Here is a 20,169-nt window from a genome sequence, read left to right as displayed (position 1 = left end):
ATAATGTGTAATTGTTCAATAATTCAATGTGTTGTGTTTAAAAATAAAAAATATCTGATCATATAAAATGTTTTGTGTTTATATTACTTTTACAAATAAAATTGTGATAATAAACAAACAAATCTAAACTAACAAATATTAAATCATATTTGTCACTGAGATGGCAGTCGATTTGAGTAACATTAATGTGTATTCTACGTCATGACGCAGTTTTTCGTTATTACGTAATGACGTCATCACGCAATGACATCACAACGTCATTTAGCAACTTTTAGCAACAAATCGACCTGCCTCTAGCAACTTCCCCTGAAAATTAGTTGGCAACATTGAGCTCTGCAGCTATTTCAGTTCAGGCAAATCATAAGGCAGCCGCACTTGAGGGGTCCTTTTAGCTGGAGGTGACTTTCAGTTGCAGCAAATAGCCGATAGAGTCGTGAAAATTACTCAAACCATCATGGCACAGGCAGTCCAGAAACTGGTGGCCAAAGTACCTACTTTGATCGGAGGTAAGTTAAATTATTGTATTTAGACATAAGTTTAACGCCGACTCTATTAAAACATGCATGTTATTGTCAAGTTTACAGTCAAGCTGGCATGGGTGGCTATGCTAACAGTTAGCTAGCTACGTTACAGCTTAGCGCATCTTGCCGGCTGTAGCTAGCTACTTAGTGTACAAAACATTAAGAACACCTTCCTAATATTGAGTTGCAGCCCCACCTGTTGCCCTCAGACTCAATTCGTCGGGGCATGGACTCAACAAGGTGTCGAAAGCGTTCCACAGGGATGTTGTCCCATGTTGACGCCCAATGCTTCCCACAGCTGTGTCAAGTTGGCTGGATGTCCTTTGGGTGGTGGACCATTCGTGATCCACACGGGAAACTGTTGAGCTTGAAAAACCCAGCAGCGTTGCAATTCTTGACACAAACCGGTGCACCTGGCACCATACCCCGTTAAAAGGCACTTAAATAGGATGGACACATGACATTTTTAACAACGCTTTTTTCTGATAACTAGTATATTGCATCCATCGTGGAGCCCAGTTTCATAATATTACCAGATGTCCCAGCTGGTTGCCGTAATTGTGAAGTAACAGGCCTTGTTTTAGGGCATTTTTCACCCTGCCAGCTCCTATTAGTTATATTGAGCACCGCTGCACCAACTCGCAGTACCAACTCGCAGTGTTGCCAACTCCTCAGTAAGGAAAGTAGCTATTGGCTGTCCTAGAAGTCGCTAAATGACGTCATCGCCTAATTTGCATAATTGCGCATGTAATTGTGATGGACGCTGTAGGAGAGGAATAATGTCATGGGAGAGACAAAAAGCTGCGCGAGGACTTTGAGTGCTTTGGGACAGGGGTTGGGCCCCCACCCCCACCCGCTGCTCATTGAGAAGAGTAAGAATGATACCTGCTTTCACGTCAGAGTCTCCAGTAACACTAGAAAAAGTCGCTAGATTTGTCGCTAGTCACTTTTTGAAAATGTGTTGCTAGAGGGGTCTGAATACTAGCTAAATTCTGACAACTCGCCTTCGGAACGTTCTATTCCCAGCCCATTGTCTACGTCACAATGCCTGCTTCGCTATTGTTGGCAATGAGACCTGCCCACGTTGAACTCGGAGGCTTTCCTCAGGTAATTTATTATTAACAAGGTTACGGCTACTTGGTAAGCAAGTATGGAACGCCGTTTGGGTCTTTGAGTGTCAAAAAAGATCACACTGGATGTATTAGACTGTAGAATTGCGTTGGGGGCATATTTATTTCACTGTAAAGCCTTACCTATGGATTATGGATCAATGACATATGGTATCAGTCTACTTAGTGACACCCAGAGAACATTAGCGTTGTAGCTCTTATTGCGGCCACATTTATTGTACCAGTCACCCTACTATGTGTATTGAACCCTATTACAGAGGAAAAACAATACAATCTGGATGTTTTGGAGTCTGATAACTCTGAGAAGGACGTTGGGAAAAAAGCTCTTGGTACTGAGGAGACTGACACCACATTTCATTGATCCCCAATCCTTTGGTAAGGCTGTACAGTGCAATATGAATGTCAATACGCACAGTAGGTTGACTGGGGAGGTGATTTCACATGCGATAAGAGCTAAAACACTAATATTTGCGTAAACTCTTCACAGTTCTGTTCTGTGGGTGTCACCGAGTAGACTGATACCCCATTTCATTGCTCCACATTCCAACCTTGTTTAACATTATCTAGTGTAAATATTGCATGATTTCACCAATTTGTAACCTTCTGCGTCACTTTCAAAGAGGTACTTTTATTTTGATGGCAAACTGCAAATGCCACTATTGTGGCTAATCCTTATTGTGGCTATTTTCACAACACATAACCCGGTCCGGTCAAGCCTCACCAGCCAGATGAAGTTTACTGGCAGCTTATAACGTTAGCTGACTAGCTAGTTTTTTTCATGAACTGAAGTTCAAGTGGCTACCTAGCTAATACTTACTCACATGGATTCCTAAGTCATTGCTAAGAATATTTAAAATGACTGCAATTTCTATTGGTCATTGTTTTCAGGCTAACTTTAGTTGCATTGGTGCTAGCTAGGTAACGTTACTAAGCTAAAGCTAGCTAGCTACCCCAGAAGTTGCTAATAACATCTGTATCAAAGATATTTGCAAAAAATTTTGATCCTGCTCGTTTGATCCTGCTCTTATTTCAAATGCTAACACAAATGTTTTCGAACAAATAATGCATTATTACCAACGCGCTATTCTAAACATATCGTTGGTGGCCGGTGTGTGCTAGTTTGCAGAATTATTTTTTTGTACAGCTTTTACAGTGCTACTGATCGTAGTGGTGGTGCTTGGCTTGCACATGCAATTTCAGCACACAGCATTCTATAATAGAATTGTATTATTTGACGTATCTTTTTTGACACGCAAAGACCCAAACGGCGTTCCATAAGCAAGCTCACTGTTTGCCTGGGTACACGTTGTTGTGACCCACAGTGCTAACGATGGCTGGCGCATAGCCATCAAACGTTAAACATTTTCTGGTCGTGGTTAACCATAATTTTTTTCAGAAAAAGGTGTAAACCTGTACAAAATGCATGTCCTTGTCCCCTGTCCTCTTTTTCAAGACGTGGCTGATTTAAACAGCCAGAATACATTTTTAAATGAAGAAATAACCTTTTTATTTTGATGATTTGTTGTTTCTAAATGGCTGCTGGGTAATTTGATATGCGTCGAAATCTGTTTGTTCGTAGGCATCGAATTGAGCAAATGCTGCACAGGTTCACTGAGTTGCAAACCAAATGGATAGGTCTAGCTCATTGATTTGTAGCTCTGACGCAGTAGCTACCTCAGATTATGAGCCTAGCAAGTGTGTTATGTAGTACCCACAGAAGGCCACAGGGAGGAGCAAGAGATATAAACCCATACAGTTTTTTGCCTTAAAAACCCTAAACCTATTTTAGCCTTAACCCTAACACTAACTGTAATTCTGACTGGTAACACAATGCACTTACAGCTGTAATGGTAACTCTAACCCTATCTATAACCCTAACCCTGACTGGTAACACAATGCACCTATAGCTGTAATGGTCACCACTAACTATAACCCTAGGTATAACCTATTTTAGCCCTAACCCCTAGCAATAGGTATAACCTTAACCTTAAACCCTAACTCTAATTCTTGGGTAGGGTAGCCTAGAATACTTTTAGAAACTATTTTTGTAATAATATTATGTTAGTAAATACCATTATAGTACTAAATAGCATTTTGATTGTTATTTTTTAAATCAAAACCTATGTAAGCATTTTGCAGTTTTTTTGTTTGTTATTAGTTATTTTATGATATTTATTATTGCAAGGTGGAACACTTGATAAACAAGCCACATTTTATTTTTCAAATGTGGTTTGAACTGGGTGTGACCTAGTAACCTATATGTGAAAGTCCAGCAATTGGCTGGGATAGGTGGGGCAGTGTTGTGACGTGACTTACTTTAATGTATGACTGTTATTTATTGAATCACCTAACTATGTTTAATTGTCACTCGATTAAATTAATCATGTAACAATTAATTCATTAGGAATTTGGGGCACCACGGAAGAAGTTGTTTAACGAGTTACCATCTCCCAAATTAAACTTTTAGAAGATATATATCGATAAGTCACTTATTAAATAATTACGTCTTATCAGTCTCATTCTGAACGTCACGTAATCCTTGAACTTGCAAGAACCCTAACCTTATTGATGAATCAGCAATACACAAATTGGCTTAATTATTTATTTATTTACTAACTAAATAATACACAAAACAAACACACACACACAGGTTATTAATTACTAACGTAATACAATGAAAACAGGTCCCTAGTGGACTGGACTAACAATAGCATGAATGCTTGGGTAGAAGGAGGGTCAGAGCGGAAGGGAGAGAGAGATTCAAACTATCGTGGTTACTTTGGAAACTACGCTCACGGAAATACAAATGCTTAAAACCCCACTAAACGCTCATTCGGATTATAAATGCAACGTATTTACGTGTAGCTGTCCTCGATAGTTGAGTTGATGATGTAGGACTCTGGTTTGCCCACCAGAGATCCCAATGTCCTTGGTAGAGTTTCTGGTCTTAGTTGTGGTTAGAATGTATACTTCAGATGTACCAGCGGTTGTCTGAGAGGGATTGTCCTTCCCAACTCGTGTCTTTAGTGAAAGTTCTCTAGACGACTATACATGCCAGCTGCTGACTGAAATGATAAGGTCTAGTGCATTGTCTTGTTCTTCACCTCGTGTAGAGGTTGAGAGTTTCAGAGTTTCTCCATTTCAAACGTGTGGATTAACGTCTCACGTTTTCTGGTCTTTCTGGTCTAACCATTTTGTAATGTGTAGCTTCAGCTTCACGCTTCCTGGTCTGGTAGAAATTCAACCATTTGCAACATCCGGCTTATACCGTAATCTGCTTGGTCTTTGTTTGGTAATGGAGTTTGGTTTTTAAACAATTTTGTAACATTTAGCTCACGCTTCACATCTGATGTTAATTAGTTTTTCAAGGCTTTTTATGCACTCGGGGTAAAAGGGGCGTTCCATCATGTTTGTGCTCATCTGGGTGTGACCACTGACCAAGAACAAATCAATATGGAAAACGATCATCTCATCTAGAATGCTAAAATCACATGTTTCTTCACAAAAGTATTATTCAATTTAATCATTCATTTTGTACAACAATTAGATGCAAACCTCATAACTGGGAAGTGTACACCCCCAGAGATACAGTTATGTTGTTCCACCGTCTTTAATGACATCACAACATAGTAACGAATTTGACATGATTGTTCTTTAATTCCCCACCGACCATTTCCCACATTATTTTAAGTAGGAATATTGTTTCATTATCCACTTTTGGATGTTGGAGTCTTTGCGGGAAGGCTTCCTTTGTCTCACAGGGAAATTCCCTATCCCAATACAGAATGGCACAGAAAAAAAAGTTTCTGCGAGGAATTTACGACCGGTCATAAAACTGGCCCCAGGAAAGGGGGTGTTCAAACCTTTGCCTAGCAGGCATCTTTGATCCTCAGCCCGTGAGGGCAAGTCATGACAGCAGGTTTGAGACTGATCTCAGGAATTAATAAGAAAAATACACTTTATTTCTCAGCTGGCTCACCAATGTCTTTATGTGAATTAATAACTTTGAATTGCTAAATATTTCCAATAGATGGCAGCATAAGACCGCGAAGCATCAGTTATAGGCTATAACAGCAATACGATTGACGTAAAATAGCATGCAACCAATTTTCTAAAATGGTCACTCTTTACTTTACAGTTAGCTATATATCTCATATAAGGCCTGTGTTGCTTTTGGGTGAGCAAAAAAAGAGTGACTATAGTAGGTATTGAACCCCGGCCAAGCAATCACTACTCAGATGCGCTAACCTCAACCCTAGTAGACATGATTATAAAAACACCCTCTTAACGTATCATATTGGGAGTAAACAGCCTCGGGAATAGAAAAGACTAGTGCATCTTCCAGCCCGCCAATAAATTACATCATGCAACCCTCGCGGTTAGCAAATTTACCTCAACATGCCCCTCGCTTGCGCGAGAAGGCAGAGTGCTCGCTGCCACTGACGGCACAAGCTTTTGGCCGGCTTGTTGAGTTGGTACTTCTTCAAGAAGGCAGAGCGGGTCGATGCTGGTTGATGAATTTGACAATGAATGTACTAGGGGAAAAAAACGTTTTTGTCGACCAGAGGTGACTGAATTAATGTTCAGGGATATTGATCATCGTTAAGTAATGAAGTATAATTTCTAAACACAAGCATCAAAACAGGTAAAACATGAATCGTTAAATGCTTTTTCAGTCCTTCGTCTTGCGTTAGCAGTGTGGAAAGGGACAGAAAAAAGTGAGCGCAGGAGTTTTCCTGTTAAATATTTTTTTTATCTCAATCTCTTCATTCAAAGACTCAATCATGGACACTCTTTACTGACAGTTGTGGCTGCTTCGCGTGATGTATTGTTGTCTCTACCTTCTTGCCCTTTGTGCTGTTGTCTGTGTCCAATAATGTTTGTACCATGTCTTGTTCTGCTACCATGTTGTGTTGCTATCATGTTGGTTTGCCACCATGCTATGTTGTTGTTTTTAGGTCTCTCTTTATGTTGTTGTCTCTCTTGTTGTGATGTGTGTTTGGTCATATAAACTCAGCAAAAAAAGAAAGGTCCTCTCACTGTCAACTGCGTTTACTTTCAGCAAACTTAACATGTGTAAATATCTTTATGAACATAACAAGATTCAACAACTGAGACATAAACTGAACAAGTTCTACAGACCTGTGACTAACAGAAATTGAATAATGTGTCCCTGAACAAAGGGGGGGTCAAAATCAAAAGTAACAGTCAGTATCTGGTGTGGCCACCAGCTGCATTAAGTACTGCAGGGCATCTCCTCCTCATGGACTGCACCAGATTTGCCAGTTCTTGCTGTGAGATGTTACCCCACTCTACCCCACTCTTCCACCAAGGCACCTGCAAGTTCCCAGACATTTCTGTGGAGAATGGCCCTAGCCCTCACCCTCCGATCCAACAGGTCCCAGACGTGCTCAATGGGATTGAGATCTGGGCTCTTCGCTGGCCATGGCAGAACACTGACATTTGTGTCTTGCAGGAAATCATGCACAGAACGAGCAGTATGGCTGGTGGCATTGTCATGCTGGAGGGTCATGTCAGGATGAGCCTGCAGGAAGGGTACCACATGAGGGAGGAGGATGTCTTCCCTGTAACGCACAGCGTTGAGATTGCCTGCAATGACATTTACATTACATTTACATTACATTTACATTTTAGTCATTTAGCAGACGCTCTTATCCAGAGCGACTTACAGGAGCAATTAGGGTTAAGTGCCTTGCTCAAGGGCACATTAACGTCATTTAGCAGACGCTCTTAGCCAGAGCGACTTACAAATTGGTGCGTTCACCCTATAGCCAGTGGGATAACCACTTTACAATTGGGGGGGGGGGGGTAGAAGGATTCCTTTATCCTATCCCAGGTATTCCTTAAATGACAACAAGCTCAGTCCGATGATGCTGTGACACACTGCCCCAGACCATGACGGACCCTCCACCTTCAAATTGATCCCGCTCCAGAGTACAGGCCTTGGTGTAACGCTCATTCCTTCAACGATAAACGCGAATCCGACCATCACCCCTGGTGAGACAAAACCATGACTCGTCAGTGAAGAGCACTTTTTGCCAGTCCTGTCTGGTTCCAGCAACGGTGGGTTTGTGCCCATAGGCGACGTTGTTGCCGGTGATGTCTGGTGAGGACCTGCCTTACAACAGGCCTACAAGCCCTCAGTCCAGCCTCTCTCAGCCTATTGCGGACAGTCTGAGCACTGATGGAGGGATTGTGCGTTCCTGGTGTAACTCAGGCAGTTGTTGTTGCCATCCTGTACCTGTCCCGCAGGTCTGATGTTCGGATGTACCGATCCTGTGCAGGTGTTACACGTGGTCTGCCACAGCGAGGACGATCAGCTGTCCGTCCTGTCTCCCTGTAGCGCTGTCTTAGGCGTCTCACAGTACGGACATTGTAATTTATTGCCCTGGCAGCATGCCTAAGCCACGTTCACGCAGATGAGCAGGGACCCTGTGCATCTTTCTTTTGGTGTTTTTCAGAGTCAGTAGAAAGGCCTCTTTTAGTGTCCTAAGTTTTCATAACTGTGACCTTAATTGCCTACCGTCTGTAAGCTGTTAGTGTCTAAACGACCGTTCCACAGGAGCATGTTCATTAATTGTTTATGGTTTAAGGGACGTTTCTTTTTTTGCTGAGTTTATATATCAATTATATATAATATCTCTCTCCCTCTCTCTACAGTGTAGAAAATAGTAAAAATAAAGAAAAACCCATGAATGATTAGGTGTTCTAAAACTTTTGACCTGTAGTGTGTATATAAATATATATATTTTAATCCCAGCCACTGTGTCCCGCAGGAGGCCTTTTGCCTTTTGGTAGGCCTTCATTGTAAATAAGAATTTGTTCTTAACTGACTTGCCTAGTTAAATAAAAACTAAAATAAATGTATAGCATAACAAACAATGAAACTGACAAACATCATACATTTTAGTTAATTCTTAAAATAAAAATAAAAACTATTTAGATGGGTGACATTATCTGGCAAAGTAGCACACCCTTAACATATAAACACAGACACTGGTAGCTCTCAAAAGAGCCTTTGCTTTGCTGAGCAGTTCATTTTCAGGAGTGTGCTGCCTGCCATCAGAGGAGTAGATCTGTGAATAATTAAAAGTTAATAAGTTATTGCCACGCTTTCACAGAGGCCTAGTTTACATTTACATTTTAGTCATTTAGCAGATGCTCTTATCCAGAGCGACTAGGATTACGTGCCTTGCTCAAGGGTACATCGACAGAGTTTTCATCTAGTCCGTTCGGGGATTCGAACCAGCCACCTTTCAGTTACTGCCCAACGCTCTTAACCGGTAGATTACAAACCACAAAGTGTTAAACACAAAAAGGCAAATGGTAGTAGATAAATGGCGAGCTGGTTAAATAAAAGACTGTTCTTAGAACTTTCAGACTGACATTGTTTTGGGGAAATATGGACATGTCTGTCTATTTTGCCAAATATCTCAATGTATGGTATTTTAATGGTTTGAAGTTCTACACCATTTAAAATCAGGATAACCTATTATTTCCAATGATGTAAGTTTGGGCCGCGTACATTGCTGTTACCAATTGCTGGTAGTTAAAACATCAACAACTACAAAAAGTACTAATGGAACTGTGAGATTGTTTCCTATAGGGGAAATATAGGTATGTCTGTTTTATTTCACAAAATATCTCGCAATGTGTATATTTAAATTTTTTGCAAGTCGGGCACCATTGTAATCATGAGAATCTCCTCTTTCTAATTATGTAAGACTGGGCAGCGTACTCTGTCATCAAACGCTAGCCCCAAAATACTTTTTGCCTTTGTAACGCTGAGCTCCCCCCATTGTTTTCCTATGGAGAGGCATGCTGGTATATTTTGCCAAATATCTCACAATGTGTATATTTAGATTTTTTTTCTCCAAGTAGGACACCATTTTAATCATGAGAATCTCTTTCTAATTATGTAAGGCTGGGCAGTGTACTCCGTTGCCATCGATCGCTAGACCAGAAATAGTCAGAAGTTGCCATTTATTTCCTACTTCCTTGTTATGCAGACATATGCACACTTGGCACCATCGATGTGCGGGTGTTTACTTTCTACACAAGTTGTTATTTTTCAGTTTTGTCCTAAAAACAGATTGTAGTGGTGAAATGAAAAGGTATACATTTTTTTGGTGCCATTTAGGGGAAATTGAATTCTAAGGATCATTCCAGTCAAAAGAGGCTCAGCGAAGGTTTGTTTCAATTAATTTGCTATGGTCTCGCGCTAGTGTTCTTTGACCGTTTTTCAGCCTTGGGTGAATTTTGACTCGTTCTATTGTCCAGCCTAACTTATATATTTTGTCTTGCCCATTCACCCTCTGAATGGCACCCATACCAAGCCATGTCTCAAGGCTTCAAAATCCTTATTTCACCGGTCTCCTCCCCTTCATCTACACAGATTAACAAGTGACATCAATAAGGAATCGTAGCTTTCACCTGGTCAGTCTGTCATGGAAAGAGCAGTGTTCTTAATGTTTTGTACACTCAGTGTAGCCAAGTCACCATCAATCTCGAATAATAAATTGTCTACAAATGAGTGTTGGCTAGCTAGTTAGCTAGATGTGGTAACACATTTTAGTAGATAGTACTAATTTGTTAGCTAGCTAGGTAACTTGGCTACCTAACAAGCTAAATGTCAATCTTAGGCAGTTGTTCTGACAAGCTCTCTGAGTCACCTATCTGTCTCAACTGTAAATGTATATCTAACATTAGCTAATGTTTCTTGTCTCGCTTGACCCAGCAGCGTGCAGCAGAGGACACATTTCATGACATGGCGTGTACATTTTGTTTTTTCAGCCGCTGCCACCTACTCCAAGCCCCGGCTAGCGACCTTCTGGCACTACGCTAAAGTCGAGCTTGTGCCCCCTTCCCCTGCCGAGATTCCCCAGGCCATTGCAGGAATCAAGAACATCCTCACCGGTGTCAACAGTGGACGCCTTGGACAGACCACAGTGAAGGTGAGAACTGAAAAGATTTGCTTGAGGTTAAATCAATGCATTTCTGTGTAAGTAGCTAGCTAGTACTTTATTTTGGACGTTGGCTCTCTGAATGTGGGTGTTGTGACCAATGTTCCCTCAAACAATTAGTCACTGAGCAAATTTCAAAACGTTGTGAAAGTTCTGTGCAACTTCCAGCGCACATTTACTGTGAACACTGAGGCTGGACTGTGGCTATTTGATCATAATGTAGGCCTACCATCAAAAACAATGTAGAAAATGCATCCCATAACATTTTAACATGGAAATAGCTGTTCTATAATTCAGCCTACAGTAGCATCCAATGTGTGGTGTTCAATGTAGACCTACATTCCATGAGACTTTTGGGGGAAAAAAGAACATGCAGGGCTTGACATCAACCTGTTTATCCACTTTTCCTTCAGACAAGGAGGTGACTGAAAATGTTGTTTGATGCAAGAAACCCCTTTACAAAATAAAATGTATTATTATTATTATTCCCATACCATTATTACAGAGAATCAGACAAATTATGCTGCCCTCTGCCTATTGGCTACTTAACTTATGCAAGCCTGTCTCAAAATACAACACTGCCCCTTTTAAGACAAAAATATGCTTTTCAAAGATGTCTAAAAAATGTATACGTTGTGTGCTCTTGTAAGAAGCAATCACTCCCCTGTTGCTGACTACAAATGATCTATAACTGGGATAATAACTCACTAACTAGCAAAGGATATGAACGAAATGTGCACACGTGGCTACATGCAGCTCTCGCTTTGATCTCGAAACAAGCGCATCTACTCATGACTGCTGATGCTGTAAACACAGTCCAGTTCAACGTAAGTGGCACAGATCCATATATGGCAATGGTCTATTTGCATATAGGCCTACTGCAGCTCTGATTGTTTATGCCGCACCGGTCTGTATAGAGTATGGGCTGAGTAGTGCGTGTCAATGCAATCCTACTCCGATGCGTTCTGCCTACAACAAAATCTGTTGCATGTTTTGGTATGTTGCTTTGAAAGTGGCTAATATTGCGTTTCAAAATTGCCACAGTAAAGGGACACTTTGATAGTGTTAACAGGGAAAACTCTAGAACAGTGGTCACCAACCTTTTCTGAAATAGGAAGAAAGTGCATTTTATGGCTTATAAAAGTGTTAAAGTGTTGACAGTGCTGAGTAAGAACTTAAACATGAACTCGCTCATGAAAACGGCAAATCTTTGCTGTATTCGTTGAGTCTCTCTAGTCATGGTTTAGAAATCTCAGTATCAACTTCGCTGTAACTTCCTTTTATGCCTGCTACGTTACTGCAGACACGGTCATCTGAGCCATCCGATTGGCAAGTGGTAGGCCTATATGGCACTTGATTTGCTCTCTGGTCCCGCGTGGAAGGCAGAGTTTGTGCCTTCAGACACATGAAATTGTTCAAAATGGCAACAGTTCGCCTACCCAGTGCGCAGGGCAGCTGAATCGGGGGCGCCTAAAGCCAACAGCCATAGACAAATCAAATAGAAAAATAGGAAGGTAAGACTTTATCGTTGGTTTTTTTACATAAATATTTGGTCGATCGACTGGTTTGTGACCACTGCTCTAGAAAATCTGCTTCTCTCGGTGGGCTGATATTTCTGAGCGGCAGTCCTGGGACCTGCGAGGCAGTCTTGGGTCACGACCAATGTTCCCTCTATCTCAAATCTTACAAGTAGTCCCTTCATAATCAAAGTAAGTTATTCTTTGAAAGAAGCCACAATCCACTAGAGGAGACATTAGGCCTACACCCTAACCATTTGGGAAATATGTAATTGTCTGTTTCTTGTCCTTGAATGTTGATTTTAGATGTTACTCACTGGTGTTTGTTTGGGATTAATCTCAATGTCAATATGCTTTTGTTACAGGATGCGTTCAGAAATGGAATGGTCTGCACTGAAGTGCTGATGTGGTTCTACATTGGAGAGTGCATCGGGAAAGGAGGCATCGTAGGATACGCCGTTTAAATTTTGGACTGTCCTGTCGCTTTTTGCTCTGAGTGTTGTACGCTCTTAACTTCCACCTCTGTGGAGATCCAATTAATAAAATGTCAATTGTTTAAAGAACTATTGCACTGTAACTTGAACATTTACAACTAATTATCAGGTCTTTTCTTAGACACTTCAGGACTTCTATCGAATATATTGAAGTTGCCAGCATTATTCTGAGACTTTTTAGTGGAAAGTGTTTATAAAAGTAGGCATTTTTATATACACACACACAACAAAATCAGTGGAGCTGATTCTGCTGAGGGGAGGACGGCTCATAATAATGTCCGGAACAGAGTTAATAGAATGGCACATGTTTGTATTTAATACCATTCCACTTAACCCGCTCCAGCCATTACCACGAGCCGTCCTCCCCAATTAAGGTGCCACCAACCTCCTGTGAACAAAATATCCAAGTGCAGTTGAAGGTTGACAAATAACTTTTCACTTAGGGGAGGATGGTCCTCCTCTGAGGAGCCTCCTGTCTGACATGCACAGAAATGTCTGAGGTGGGCTGTGGTGAAGTGACAAAGGGGTTGCAGATCCTTTGACTACAGAGTACGTTTAGTGGAGTCTAAATCCAAACATCGGCGATGATGGATGAAGACGCTTAGGGACAATATTAACTAATGATAGACACCACCTCTCGCTCCCGGTCCTCTGACAGTATGTAGACCAAGTACCTGTGGACCCCCTGGCGCACATCCTCAGGATCCTCCTCTAGGTTAAGTGCATCAGCGGTAACCTGTTCAAATGTGAGGCTACACACACATATGCCAAAACATGTCTAAGAGATCCAAATGACAATTGTGGCCTCTGGTATGAATCGAACAGCAGTGGCGTGTGGCCGGTCTTTAAAGAAGTGACGCATGATATGGCATGTACTCACAAAAGGTTCCTTTTAGCAGCAGGAGCGTTGGAAACTTTCTAATGTCATTCAAATGGAAAAAAAGCTAATGTATTAGCAAATTATACATGATGTAACACACAAGGATGAGCTTGTTGATTTTTAGGCCTACCTAGGTTGGGTCCAGTGGAAGCTGGTGGGAGGGGCTATAGGAGGATGGGCTCATTGTAATGGAATTTATGGAACGGAGTCAAACGTGGTTTCCATGTGTTTTTGATACTGTTCCAATTTTCCCATTCCAGCCATTAAATTGAGCCTGTCCTCCTATAGCTCCTCCCACCAGCCTCCACTGGTTGGGTCTTATGTTATCTGCTCCACTGCCAGGTTTGTGGTGGGCCGTCAGCAGACAGTGGCAGTCATGCAGCCCCTGTGAAGAGATTAACTTGTAGTGCCATGTCTCTAGTTCCGTCAGGTGGCGTGGTTGAACACTATCACTACACTGTTGGAGTCTTTCATAGACGCTGGCCAGCATGACTCTAACCTGCATCAGAAGAGACAAGTTGGTAAAGTAGTAGCTTTGATTAGATGGACATCCTGTAACTGCAATGCAGTATTCAGTTTTGCTGTGAATTCTGATGGACAGATTTGTTAATGACACTGAAGTGAAAGAGTGAACCTGTTAATTGACTAATTCCCAAAAGCTGTGAGTGAGTTTCTGTGTTAGGTGTACACTGTACAGTTCACAGGAGGTTGGTGGCACCTTAATTGGGGAGGACGGGCTCGTGGTAATGGCTGGAGCGGGATGAGTGGAATGGTATCAAACGCATGGTTTCCAATCAATCATTTTGCTGAATGATTGATTGACAGAGAATCTGATTCTGGGACTGGGAAGTATGAATGAGTCCTCAACTTACCTGACACCTTGAATAGGACTGAACTCTCCTCCAGGGCCAGTCCTTGCCGTTCTGCTGAGACCTGCAAAACAAAGTTGAAATACATATTTTCTGGATGTTGAAATCATGTTCATGTTTGGTTCAGAATGGAAGTTGAAAATAAGTAATTTATAGACGTCTATGTTTGGCCAAATCAAGGCTGGTCCAGACTGGACAAAATCTGAACCAAACATAGACTTCTATGATTGGTTCAGATTTGGTCTGGACCGGACCAAAAACCAATGTCTATGGGTGGATGTGGAAATCAAGGCCGGTCCGGACTGCACAAAAAAAAGACGTCCGAAAGGCGTCTGCATCGGTCCGTGCTTACTGAGGTGTAGCTACAGTGTTGCTTGTAATTGCATTTTATGAATGCCCATCTATGTGGTAAGCCTACCGTTTGTAAAACACACAAAAAATGTCCAGAAGATGTTGGCTCATGCTTACTGAGGTGTAGCCTACCATGTTGCCCCGCAATGGAATTTTATGAATGCCCACCGTTTTGTAAAACAATTTAAGCTCCGAGTATCAGCTACCCAACTTTATCAGGAGTTATCGTGAGCCTATTTACAATGTGTTTACACAGTGAGAAATGCAGAAGTATTACATTTTTCGCTATGATCCGCTTGTCAAAAATGTACGGATACAAAACTGACACCACTGATCATGACAATGGGGTGAAAATCCTGGACAACAGTTGTGATTGTCCATTCCATATTGTCCATTTTACTTTGTCCTGTTTTTAGGATATGTTGTTTGTTAACATGACAGCACATTTCTTATTTGATTGAGAGCCATTTGTTAGGCTATTTGATCGGAGGAACCTGCATCATGTAGAAAGTGTCACCTCATTACATTGTCATACATTTGATCTCCAGCCTGTAAGCTACAGAAAAGGCCACATACACTTTCTACCATATCCTATATCTGCTACATTATTTATGTACATTTTTTTGACAGAACGTTGGTGGAGCGCCGCAGCGACGTTTGTCTCAAACAGCACCCTGAAGAGTCTCGCTGGGAATGGACAAGCAAAATAGTTTGCGCACCTGCCTTTGACAAAGTGGGCACGGCTTATCACAGGGCGGCATCAGCACTTACCTAAAAAGCCCATATGCCACCGGTTGAGAGAAATTGTCATTGTTTTTGGGCAGACTTATGTGAGGTTTTAGGTGTTGTTGTTGGAGTTCCGTCTTGGTCAGTTTAGCTCAGAAAATGCCGCCTATCCTACCTAATGAGCGGGCCGGCCATGCTCCCCTCCAACTGTCTCTACTGTGTCAAAGAGGAAGTTGTCTAGAACAGTTTTTGCAGACTGAAACACAATTGAAGATCCTAGACAGCAGGGCTTGACATGAACTTTTTTAGCCACTTGTCCTTCGAACATGTAGGACAGATATTTCACTTGTTCAAAAGCTGAAGTCACTTGTCCCAGCTAGCTAGTTGCTAGGCGTTGCTGGCTGACCAAATCTGCTAGCTAGCGTTCGCTAACGTTAGATGGCAAACTTGCTAGCTAGTTGGCGGTACCAAGCTGCCAAATGTTAGCAACTCAACAATGAGAAAAGGTAGCTAGCTAGCCTCTCCAACAATATGCAGAACTTTCTTCTAATTCCAATATTCTCTAGTAGTACAATATATATAGCTAGCTGATACACATAGCTGACGTAAAACATCCCTTGTTAGCTAGTTGTCTATGGTTTCCAAGGCAGGTGGTCCAAAGACTGGGTGGGAGGGTCAATTCAACCATTTGACTGACATTCCTTGTAGAAAAATGGCTGTAGTTTATAACACCTACCAGCAGAAGGCACTGGACACAAACATTTTGTCTTGAAGCAGAATTACAGACAGATCATTGTGGTCTTAATGGATGAAACATGGACAAAACATTTTAAAGTATAGATTCATTTAGCAAAAAGATGTGCAAGACTACTGTAGTGACAATTCTTTCAAACATGTTTTTATTATAGTACAGTTGTGTTTTGTCATGCAGGACTGTTCAGAGCACAAGGCCCAAATCATTATTGTGATTATTTAGGCTGTCAATGTCTCACACTAAACACTATTGAGGCCATTGTAAAATCCTTGGGGGCTTGCCTTCACTGATATTCAGTGTCAAACAGTCACTTGAATGAGACAAACAATAATCTCCTAGTTGACTTAAACAGGCCATGTTAGCCTTACTGCTTAAGTCCTGAAACAGCTTATATAACTAACATCAAACAGATTTTCCTCATAAAAAATAATGCAGAATTCCTACATGTCTTTTCTCAGGCATGGAGTTTTTCATGATGACCTGGTCAGGTAAGACTCTGGGTCCTATTCGTAGGCTATGATATTGTCCAATGCTAACAAAAAAAATGTCTCACTGGCACGACCGGGCCAGTTGGACAAATTTACTGGCCCGAACAGAATTTCTACTGGCCTGGACATGGTGTAGTTTTTAAATGCATTGGGGTCATGCATGGCCTAAAAGGTTGGCATGCTTTCTCTCTATATGCAGCTATTAACAACAATATTTACAATAAATACAAATCATTTGGTGGGTGCTTATATTATATAAGTGCGTATTAATACCTGTGTGAATTGGAAATGTGTTTTTTGCATATCCAAGCAATCCCTGAGACACCCTCGGAGTGTGGAGTCACAGCCAGTGTCTGCCATTATTAACAGCAACCCTGGAGGAAGGACAGGACTAAAAATAAACAAAATATAACTACTGTAAAATAGATTGTGTCCGTAAAATGTAAGACTTTTAAGCAGGTCAACAGACGGATTACCAGGACGTGTACACCGAGCATGCGCTGACCAACTGGCAAGTGTCTTCACTGACATTTTCAACATGTCCCTGACTGAGTTTGTAATACCAACATGTTTCAAGCAGACCACCATAGTCCCTGTGCCCAAGAACACTAAGATGACCTGTAGCACTCATCTGTAGACATGAAGTCCTATGAAAGGCTGGTCATGACTCACAACACCATTATCCCAGAAACCCTAGACCCACTCCAATTTGCATACCGCCCAAAAGATCAACAGATGATGCAATCTCTATTGCACTCCACACTGCCCTTTCCCACCTGGACAAGAGGAACGCCTACGTGAGAATGCTATTCATTGACTACGGCTCAGTGTTCAACACCATAGTGCCCTCATCACTAAGCTAAGAACCCTGGGACTAAACACCTCCCTCTGCAACAGGATCCTGGACTTCCTGACGGGCCGCCCCAGTTGGTAAGGGTAGGTAACAACACATCTGCCATGCTGATCCTCAACATGGGGGGCCCCTCAGGGGTGTGTGTGCAGTCCCCTCCTATACTCCCTGTTCACCCATGACTGCATGGCCAGGCACGACTCCAACACCATCATTAAGTTTGCCGACAACACAACAGTGGTAGGCCTGATCACCGACAACGACGAGATAGCCTATAGGGAGGAGGTCAGAGACTTGGCCGTGTGGTGCCAGGACAACAACCTCTCCCTCAATGTGATCAAGACAAAGGAGATGATTGTGGACTACAGGGGGAAAGTGAGCACACCCCCATTCTCATCGACTGGGCTGTAGTGGAACAGGTTTAGAGCTTCAAGTTCCTTGGTGTCTACCACCAACAAACTGTCATGGTCAAAACACACCAAGACAGTCGTGAAGAGGGTACGACAAAGCCTATTCCCCCTCAGGAGACTGAAAGGATTTGGCATGGGTCCTCAGATCCTCAAAAAGTTATACAGCTGCACCATCAAGAGCATCTTGACTGGTTGCATCGCGGCCTGGTATGGCAACTGCTCGGCCTCCGACCGCAAGGCACTACAGAGGGTAGTGTGTACGGCCCAGTACATCACTGGCGCCAAGCTTCCTGCCATCCAGGACCTCTATACCAGGCGGTGTCAGAGGAAGGCCCTAAAAATGGTCAGACTCCAGCCACCCTAGTCATAGACTGTTCTCTGTACTACCGTACGGCAAGCGGTACCGGAGCGCCAAGTTTAGGTCCAAAAGCTTCTTAACAGCTTCTACCCCCAAGCCATAAGACTCCTGAACGACTAATCATGGCTACCCGGACTGTTTCTGCTAGTCTGTTTATTATCTATGCATAGTCACTTTAATTCTACCCACATGTACATTTTACCTTGACTAACCGGTACATTGACTCCACCACCTGTATATAGCCTCCCTACTGTTATTTTATTTGACTGATGTCACATATTTTACTAAACAGTTTTTCTTAACTGCATTGTTGGTTAAGGGCTTGTAAGTAAGTAACCTGTTCTATTCGGCGCAGGTGGAAAATAAAATTGTATTCAAGAAACCGACATCTCAACATCAACTGTTCAGAGGTGACTGTGTGAATCAGGCCTTCATGGTCGAATTGCTGCAAAGAAACCACTATTAACGCACAAAGTAGATGTCCTAACCAAACTGTTCTCATTAATTGCATTGTATTAATTGCATTCATTTTGAGAAGATTGATTTTACATCTCAAAATAGGACGCTGCCCCTTAAGAGAATTACGTTCCAAAAGCGAGATCAATGTGGCTACAGTAGGCTAGACAAGACGAATGCGAAAGTGTATTTTTGTAGCTTTCTTTTTGTAGACTATCAACAGTAGCCAGCATATTTCTAGTATGTTCACTATGGAAGTTTTCTTTTGTAAATCACTTTCCCTAAAATAAATAAGCTCAGCGAGTAGAATAATGGGTGATTCTTTTTTTTTCACGACATGTGCTGTGTGAACGTACGGTATCAACTTCTGTACTGCTCAAGTGCTCGAGAAGTTGTGAGTCACGGGAGCGTAGTGGTGCTTGAATGAATGGCCAAACGTATTGCTCAAATACAAATAGCACGACATTTAATAATGTAGTCTTCAATGGTAGAGTGCGACAGAGCAGGTAAATGTTGAACTGGAACGCAAAAATGTCCTGAAAAGTGTCTGTCAGTGCTGCTGCTTTCTATTGAGAAGTACTGGGGAAAATGCGGTCTCGCTACTCGTTTTCTGGCGGCTCTGATTTAATCGGTCAATCTGTGATTGCTTCATACATTTTTTTTACTTTTAAATTATTTACACACACCCATTGATTCTTGAAGAATATAACTTATATAATAAATGCCTCATAAGCTTAGTCCAATTGTCATACCCCATCCGAACCCAAAATATTTACTTGTAAACGATGTAATTTCAAACAAGCACTGTTTAGCCTCTGAATATGGTTAAAATTGTCATAGCTCTATCTATGAATTTGAGTGGTTACATTTCTCCACCCCCAATTCTTCAGCTTTTTACCAAAACAGTGGCAGGCTGTGGACTTTGTTGTTGTTTGAACTGCAGACTGCCCCTTTAAGAACCAATGGGTAAATATCAATATTAGGAACATTGAACAGATTCCCAGATGGCAGATTGCATGTGTGTCTTGCATGAAAAAACAAGTTTACATTACCAAGTACATTAATGTACTACTGTAAAGTCCATGGAGAATAAGAGCACCTCCTCCCAGCTACCCACTGCACTGAGGCTAGGAAACACTGTCACCACTGATAAATCTATGATAATCGAGAATTTCAATAAGCATTTTGCTACGGCTGGCCTAAATCTATGATAATCGAGAATTTCAATAAGCATTTTGCTCCACCTGGCAACCCCCCAGCTGGGCTAGACAATCTGGACCCTTTCTTTCTAAAATTAGCCGCCAAAATTGTCGCAACCCCTATTACTAGCCTGTTCAACCTCTCTTTCGTATCGTCTGAGATCCCCAGAGATTGGAAAGCT

At 41.8% G+C, this 20,169-nt stretch overlaps 1 protein-coding gene across 1 annotated transcript; it reads left to right on the top strand.

Moving 5' to 3' along the window:
- Nucleotides 1-375: 375 nt before the first annotated feature.
- Nucleotides 376-12,715, top strand: LOC311135570 (ATP synthase subunit g, mitochondrial-like). The gene is made up of 3 exons (XM_084169581.1): nucleotides 376-506; nucleotides 10,466-10,626; nucleotides 12,518-12,715. Exons 1-3 carry the CDS (start codon nucleotides 455-457, stop codon nucleotides 12,614-12,616), a joined length of 312 nt encoding a protein of 103 aa, XP_084025707.1. The 5' UTR covers nucleotides 376-454; the 3' UTR covers nucleotides 12,617-12,715.
- Nucleotides 12,716-20,169: the final 7,454 nt, after the last annotated feature.

The sequence above is a fragment of the Coregonus lavaretus genome (genome assembly GCF_964263955.1).
Source record: "Coregonus lavaretus genome assembly, chromosome: 10".
Lineage (NCBI taxonomy): Eukaryota > Metazoa > Chordata > Actinopteri > Salmoniformes > Salmonidae > Coregonus > Coregonus lavaretus.
This window is presented reverse-complemented; position numbering and strand designations above follow the sequence as displayed.

Bases quoted from the DNA above. Each gene is read 5' to 3' on its own strand.
- LOC311135570 (XM_084169581.1), top strand. From the start codon at position 455: ATGGCACAGGCAGTCCAGAAACTGGTGGCCAAAGTACCTACTTTGATC. The intron at 507-10,465 runs GTAAGTTAAATT...TTGTTTTTTCAG, and splicing joins AGTACCTACTTTGATCGGAG to CCGCTGCCACCTACTCCAAG. The intron at 10,627-12,517 runs GTGAGAACTGAA...CTTTTGTTACAG, and splicing joins TTGGACAGACCACAGTGAAG to GATGCGTTCAGAAATGGAAT.